Source organism: Petaurus breviceps, unplaced genomic scaffold, assembly GCF_028583685.1.
Source record: "Petaurus breviceps papuanus isolate PSGF00001 unplaced genomic scaffold, PetGlider_PUasm1.0 90763, whole genome shotgun sequence".
Lineage (NCBI taxonomy): Eukaryota > Metazoa > Chordata > Mammalia > Diprotodontia > Petauridae > Petaurus > Petaurus breviceps.
In genome coordinates this window covers 7,495,404-7,503,657 of record NW_027187340.1, presented here as the reverse complement: position 1 = coordinate 7,503,657, position 8,254 = coordinate 7,495,404, and the positions used below count along the sequence as shown (strand labels likewise).

The 8,254-nt window shown below is 36.2% G+C and overlaps 1 protein-coding gene across 50 annotated transcripts in view; it reads left to right on the top strand.

Moving 5' to 3' along the window:
- TTN (titin) overlaps nucleotides 1-8,254 on the top strand; it is a 324,829-nt gene that overhangs the window by 128,185 nt on the left and 188,390 nt on the right. For all 50 annotated transcript variants that reach the window (XM_069068526.1, XM_069068527.1, XM_069068543.1 and 47 more), the window contains 9 exons: nucleotides 1,322-1,411; nucleotides 1,510-1,777; nucleotides 1,876-2,136; nucleotides 3,995-4,204; nucleotides 4,293-4,370; nucleotides 4,467-4,493; nucleotides 4,930-4,989; nucleotides 5,123-5,206; nucleotides 6,790-6,864. In XM_069068526.1, the coding sequence (XP_068924627.1) occupies nucleotides 1,322-1,411; nucleotides 1,510-1,777; nucleotides 1,876-2,136; nucleotides 3,995-4,204; nucleotides 4,293-4,370; nucleotides 4,467-4,493; nucleotides 4,930-4,989; nucleotides 5,123-5,206; nucleotides 6,790-6,864 (1,153 nt within the window). The remainder of the gene's footprint in view (nucleotides 1-1,321; nucleotides 1,412-1,509; nucleotides 1,778-1,875; nucleotides 2,137-3,994; nucleotides 4,205-4,292; nucleotides 4,371-4,466; nucleotides 4,494-4,929; nucleotides 4,990-5,122; nucleotides 5,207-6,789; nucleotides 6,865-8,254) is intronic.

Sequence of the window (8,254 nt, the reverse complement as noted above, 5' to 3'; positions counted from 1 at the left end):
ATATATATATATATATATATATATATATATATATATATATATATATATATATATATATGTATATTCCTCTACCAACAGCTACTCTGATGTCTTATTGTAGCACAGAGAGGAGGCCCTTGGTTCTCAAAGGCTATGCTAGCAAAGCACCAAGTCTGGTAGGTTTCACCAAGCTGGTAAAAGTTTGAGTTGAGTGCAACAGTGGATCCAAGCTAGCTAAGTTTGGAGAGGGATCTTATCAGAAATTTGCCTAGTGATGATTATTTTTGGGGGGAAGGCATTAGGGTGCACAATAGCACATGAAATACATGTACTAAGGCATAGGGAAGGCAAGAGTTGCAATTTACATTTTTGGAGGGCATATCTGCACAATTAGAGGAATGATTATTAATAACCAATGATCTGGGGAGATCCAGAGTTCCACCTTTTTCTATAGTCTTCATTTCAAAGTTCAGTGTCTTGAAAGAAATTACTGATATTGAAACTGGATTAACTTTCTTAACAATCTTGTTCAGACCTCTCCCAGGTGGGTAAGTCATTGTGCTCTGCTTAGGTTTGGGTGGAGATAGTTTCCCAAAGGCTGGGGGTAACTTAAAAGGAAATAACATAATCAAAGTTCATTAGAATAGGTCGATCCCCTCATTGTAATAATCATTCTCTCATTAATTGTTAACCAATCAGAGTTGATTGCCACCCTCAGGAACACTCCTCATCCTTGTTTACCAAAAAGCACTAAGCTATGGGCCACCTGTCATGATGGTCTTTGGCATATGAGAGCACCACTGATCTCTTTATATTAAAATGCTAGCATTATTAATAAAATGATTAATCATCCAGAGATTTTGTCTCTGAAACCTTTTAAACACCACAACCCATGATAACAAACCCTTTGAAGAATCAAATCATTAAGCAGGTTTTGGTTTGAGTAGAGTAGCAAGTTTTCCAGTTCCTCCTATAATCAAATGAGTTAGCATATGTAAAACACTTTGCAAACCCCAAAGTACTACATAAATATTAGTTATTATTAATATTATTATTATTATGAATCCATCAACAAGCATTTGTCAAGTGCCTTCTATGTGCCCAGTACTCAGTCCACTGCACCACCTCACTCCCCCTCACCTATAAAATAGGGCTGTAGCACTTACCTCACCAAGTTGTGGGGAGGATGGAGTGAGAAAATATATGTAAAGGATTATATAAATGTTAATTATTATTGTAATTGAAATCACAGGAGCTTACTAAAATGCTTGAAGTATAGAAACTGTAGAAAATAAAGGCATCATCTATTTCTTACATGTTGAATACCTTGATGTTTCTTTAGGAAATTGAAGAAATAGAGAAGTCTGAAAAAGATGAAAAGGAATTTGAAGAATTAGTAGCATTCATCCAGCAAAGGCTGTCACAGACAGAGGTAATAAATAAATTAAACAAGTTTTTGCAAAATAGAGTTGTATGCTGGGGAACTTTAAAGTGAGATCAATGGTCCATTGAAATATTTTTTACCCTCAGCCTGTCACCCTCATCAAGGATATTGAAAATCAGACTGTTATAAAAGACAATGATGCTGTCTTTGAAATTGACATTAAAATAAACTATCCAGAGATCAAACTTTCCTGGTACAAAGGCACTGAAAAATTGGACCCCAGTCCTAAGTATGAAATAAGCATTGATGGTGATCGACATATACTTAGAGTCAAAGACTGTCAGCTGAAAGATCAGGGCAATTATAGGCTGGTCTGTGGTCCACACATCGCTAGTGCAAAGCTGACTGTCATTGGTAAGTAGACAGAGTTAAAAAAAAAAAACATACAAAATCAACTTTTCCTTGAATGCATCAATATGACATCTACTAAAACTCTTTTATCATGCTAACAGAACCTGCTTGGGAGAGGCATCTTCAAGATGTTACTGTAAAAGAAGGTCAGACCTGCACAATGAGCTGTCAGTTCTCTGTGCCAAATGTTAAATCTGAATGGTTCAGAAATGGAAAGATTCTCAAACCCCAACCTAGATATAAAACTGAGGTGGAACACAAAGTTCATAAACTGTCCATTGCTGATGTTAGAGCAGAAGACCAGGGCCAGTATACTTGCAAGTATGAAGGTCTTGAAACATCCGCAGAGCTAAAAATTGAAGGTTGGTATATGAAACTGTGTATTTTCAAGAACTATTATGTAGACTGATGACTCATAGTAGAAGTGTCCAGTATTGGACACTTCCACCTATGTGGCAAATTGGCAAAGTTAATCTTGATTATCTAAAGACATGGATTTGCATAGGTATTTGCATTTCCAGGGTTTGACACATTTTCTTAAATTTCATATGGCTAATTCAAGGAAGAATAAAACCAGGGCTGTGCTTATAAATGTTTAACAGCTTGTTATATAGGGAAAAAAATAAGTTCATGACACACTTTTATGTTTAATCTACATTAACAATTTCTCCATCATTTTCTTAAGTCTAGACAATTAACAAAACAATAAATCAAGCCCTAATTTGTAGGAGTCGACACTTTCCAAGGTATAAATGCTCACACTGAAAATATAACATATCAGCTTTCAGTTCCTGCACGACCCTGAATACAACCGAAATATTTTGGAATTCATGGAATTACAGAATTTGAACATTGAAAGGATCCTCAATAGTCATCTAGTCCAACCCAGATATAAAATAATCTTCACTTTTCCTTCTGCCTCTTTTCAAGGATTTTTTTTAATGATCTTTGAGGCAGATTTCAATTCAATCTACATTGATTTTTTTCTAACAGAGCTGACCCCAAATGGCAAGGATTGCCTTAAAGTATCTTTTGACCTAACAATGATAGAGAGCTTAAATGTTTTGAGAATGCCTTACAACATTATCTCATTTCAGGGTGTGAGCTTTCTTTCACTGGAGATATTTAAGTCAATGTTAGATAACCAACTTTCAAGGATGATTCTGTGGGATCCTTCTACTGTGCAGTAGATTGAATTAAATAATATGATAGGTTCCTTTCAATCCAAAATCCTTCCTTTGTTAATTCAAAATATACATTTCAAAGTATTGGAGAAATTTAGATTTCAAGTTCTTAGTTATAGACACTGTGTCCCTGTTTTGGGGGTTTTCTTGGCAAAGATACTGATTTGCCATTTCCTCCTCCATATCATTTTACAGAGAAGGAAACTGAGGCAAACAGGGTTAGGTAACTTGCCCAAGGTCACACAACTAGTGTCTGAGATAATATTTGAACTCAGGTCTTCCTGAGCCACCAAGCTTTGAATAGAATGTCACCCAAAAAGCCTACCAGTGCATTTTCCACTTAGTGAAGACTTTCTGTCTTGTGTGTTTAAGCTCAGATGCAAAACACAATATTGATAGAACACTCTTTTCTAGCCCACTATCCTAAGAAACAGTCTTGCCATATGTACCAGCCAGCTTCTTCCCTTGTGGGTTCACACTTACAGCTGCCTATACTCTAAAATTTTCAAGATTTAACAATGAATACAAAATGAATGTCATCTGGTCTCCCTCTAAATCATTTTAAATGATCTGAGAGGGAATTTTGTGCATTCCACAAAATGTTACTTTAGGACAATTTCTGGGGAAAAATGACAAATCTTCAAATATGCAAATGAAGGCATAACTCAGATTATATAAATTTCTACATATTCCTCTTTCATGGGTTCTTTGTTTTAATATAGTTTTGAGATTTCTCAGATCCTTCAAGTACCAGAAATTGCTGTATTATTGCCTTCGTCTTGTCCTATGGCTGTGCTACTATGAGTCTCTTAATGTTTTCTAACATCAGTACTGTGGAAATGATCCTAAGTAGTCTATTGCTGTTTTATCAGGTGGAAATGTGAAAATGGGGGAGAGAGTGCTTTGCATTTAATCTTTTGTTTAAACCAATCTCTAGTTAAAATAAAAATTAAATTAAATTAAAATAATATCCATATACTGGGGAGGAAAAGGTTCAGCAGAATGTAATCGTGATTAATCTTTGTTTTTAAAACAGCTGAGCCCATTCAGTTCACAAAACGCATACAGAATATTGTGGTCAGCGAACATCAGTCCGCAACCTTTGAATGTGAAGTGTCCTTCGATGACGCCATTGTTACCTGGTACAAAGGGCCCACAGAGCTTATCGAGAGTCAGAAGTACAACTTTAGGAACGATGGCCGTTGCCATTATATGACCATCCACAATGTGACTCCAGATGATGAAGGTTATTTGACAGTTTCCCAGTGCAAATATTGATTGCAAATTGTCACAACAGCAGAAAACAAGTAACAAGATGATTTTTTTGTCCTCAGGTGTCTATTCAGTAATTGCTCGCCTGGAGCCAAGAGGTGAAGCTAGAAGCACAGCAGAACTTTACTTAACAACCAAAGGTCAGGAAATAGTCTAATCCAAATTGCAGTATTTGAAGCAATATCATGCCCTGTAGAGCCACACAATTCTAAATGTAATCTCTATCTTTCTTGTAGAAATTAAATTGGAATTGAAGCCACCTGGTAAGTTAAGGAATTAAAAAAAACTGTCAAAATTTGAATGTTATCATGTAGTTTTTAAAAATTTATGTAAATCTCACTCCAGTGCCTAAATATTTTTACTCCCCTGTTCTTAAGTGTTGCAAAAATACGTTTTGCAATGCTGCTATTTACATATTATAAAAATACAAACATATAAACTCTTGTGAGTTTGAAAACCAAAGTGCAGCAGCGTCCTCCCATATCTAAGATTATCCTAGATTCTATGTTTCATAATAATAACAAATTAGTATTTCAGCAGGAAATAAAGTGGTATGTGTGTTTGCAGACAGTAGTCATATCTTAAAGTGCTTGTTCGAAGTTTTAGGTCCTGCTCTTTGAAAACCACTGATGATCAGATAAATCTTGATTATATCATTTCACTATCTGTTTTATAATGTTTCACAATTCCCTCTCTCAGATATCCCTGATTCTAGAGTTCCCATTCCAACTATGCCTATCAGAGCAGTCCCACCAGAAGGTAAGATGATTTATTCACCGTCATATTTGTATGTTGTCTAGGTAGGCCTTGAAGGGAACTAGAGATTCTAAGGGGGAAAGATGAGGTAGGAAACTGAAAGAATTTTATTAATAATGACTTATATTTTCTTTAGAAATCCCTCCTGTTGTAGGTCTTCCTCTTCCTATTTCTCTACCAACACCAGAAGAAAAGAAACCACCAGGAAAACGTGTTGAAGGTATTTTAAGTTTTTAACCTAAAAGTCACAGAATATAACTGAACACTAAGATTATGTTTTGTCCAGTCATTTTTCTGCTCTAATTGTCAAAGAGTTAATTTTCCCTTACAAAATGTAATGTATTTTTATCAGTAATGAAATGCAAGAGTATGAGCAGGATAAAACATCTTTATAAGGAACATAAACTGGACTCATTCACATAAATCCTTTCTCTCTAGAAGAGGAGATAGGAAAGCATTTAGAGAACCAATGTCCTGGTCACCTACCATCACTGCAGTCTCCTTAAAAAGGTCCTGGCAAATATACACTTATCATGGATTTTGAGAATAGTCTGGAAAAAGTGGGAAACCTCGAAATATGGTCCCAGGTGCTCCTGTCCATGTATAGCAATAACATCTGGTGTAACTCTCAAACTAATTAATCTGGAAATTAGGTTTTAATCAAAATCCTCAAAGAAGTTCAAATAGAGCAACCAACTTTGATGGCCATGCCAGACATACTAACATATACATGCATGCATGCATGTATACATATATATGTGAGTATGTATATGCACATACACACAAATGTGTATGTACTCATTTTTCAGTGCTGTCTGACTCTTCATGACCCTATTTGGGGTTTTCTTGATGAAGATACTGGAGTGTTTTGCCATTTCCTTCTCCAACTCATTTTACAGATGAGAAAAGTGAGACAAGCAGTATTAAGTGACTTGCCCAGAGTCACACAGCTAGTAAATGTCTGAGGCCAAATTTGAACTCAGAAATATGAGTCTTCCTGACTCTGGGCACAGCATGCTATGTACTCTGTCACCTAGCTGCTCTAGATGTATGCAATATGTGTGTATATATGCATACACAATGTGTATACATACATAATATACATATAATGTATACATTTTTCTTATCTCTTTAAGTCTTACGATTGCTATTTCTGACATGTGTGTATATATTCATATATACTAAATCTATGTGCATGTATGTATACACACATTAAAACTTGTGTGTATATATGTACATGCAAAAACAAAACTCATATATGTATTGCATAGGTATATGGCCAGAAATGGGGATTGCCGGATCAAAGCATATGAGCATTAAGACTCTTCTTACTTAATTCCTGATTGGAAAAAGGAAAATTATTGATGATAACTCACCCATTATAATCCACTGAAAAATTAAATATAACAAAGTGAACTTGACCCAAAGAGGTGTGCTCTAGTGTGGACTATCAGAAAGAGCTCTGGATTTGGGATCAGGATACTTGGGTTGAGTCCTAGCTTCGCTGCTTTTGACAAGTGTTACTTCAGGCAAAACACTTCACTGATTGAGCCAAATTTTTTCATTTGTAAAATGGGAAGGTTCTGCCAGATGGTCTCTGAATTCGCCTTTTGCTCTTCAATCTATGAGAATTCAATAATTGTCAGGATACATAAGAACTCTAGCACCCCCTAGTGACCATGTATTTGACTCAACACATTTATTCTGCAACTACTAGGTACAAGTCACTGGTAATGTTTATCCCTTAAATCAATTTCCCAAGACCATACTTTTTATAAATATTTTATTGACTTGTTTTTTCAGTGACCAAAAAGGCTGTGAAGAAAGATGTCAAAAAAGTTGTTCCAAAGCCTAAGGAGGAGGCACCACCCCCTAAAGGTATAGTGATAATCCAACATTCAACTTTTACAAATTGTTTTGTCTTGTACACTTAAAGTCTAAAATGGGTCATGAAGAGGGAAGAAGGAAACTTAAGGTAATTGTTGGTTGGAAATTATCACTATCTATATATTATGAGAATAGCGATTTTCCTCCTCTTTTATTCTGCCTGTCTTCTTCTTTCTTCTGTACAGCTCCTTTCTTCTTCTAGCTCACTTCCTTCCTACTCCCTTTAATTTTCCCTACCCCTTCTTTACTCTGATTGTTTTCTTTTACCCTGTCTATGGCTAACATCTGTAAATGGCATCCAGAGACAATCTAAAGCTTGCTTAGCCGCGTTTACCTTGAAAACAAAAGAAGTAATAACCAGGTCCTTATTACAGGATACTGAATTCTATTGGGGGCATCTTGAGTTTGAGATATCTATTGGACCTCCAGTTGGAGATGATAAATAGGCTATTGATAATTCCAGCACCTGGAGGTCAGGAGAAATAGTAAGGTTCAATATAAAAATTTAGGAATAATCTGCATGGGGATAATAATTGATCCCATGGGAACTAATGAAATAACCAGTGGGCACAGAGAAAAAAGAAGGGAGGTCCCAGAGAAAACATTCAAAGAAAAACCTGATTACAGGATGGGACATGGCTGTTGATCCAGTAAAGGGATCTGAGAAGAAATAGAGAGATCGGTAGGAAAAAAAAAAAAAAAAGAGAAAAAGCAGCGTCAAATAAGCCCAGGGAGGAGAGAATATCCAGGAGGAAGTGGTAGAGGTCAAGAAGAATGAGAATTGAGAAAAGGCCATAAAATTTGGAGGATCATATATAAATTTGGAGAGAACAATTTTGGTGGAGTAAAGAAACTGGAAACAAGATTATGAAGGATTGTGTAATGAATGAGAGGAGACAAAGTGGAGGCAATGATGCAGACGGCTTATTTAAGAGTTTAGAAGAAAAAAAAGAAGAGATATAGGACAGTAACTTAAGGAATAGGGCCAAGTGAAAATTCTTTAAGAATGAGAGATATCTAGACATGCTTGTTTGTCCTTTGTTCTCGAGGAGGACCATGACTTCAGGAAGGTGATGCCATGACTTACAGGTAAATTGGATTTAAGGGAAGGCTGTGCAGTCAGTCACCAGCCTTACTGTCTCCTCCAGAGCCATCTGAGTCTGGTGGCAAGATTAGGAGGAATGGAGATGGCTCCCAAGGGTATGATTATAGGCAAGAAGGATGAAGCCTTCAAAGCAGGAATAGATTTAAAGTTGAAAGAGGGTTAGCACTATTTGCCTGAAGTGAATCTGGAGGGAATCTCACTAAAGGCCCAAGTAGAAGGACTAGCTGTGAAAAAAAGGGCTACCTAATTTTCGAAGACTGAAACAAAAGAGAAGAG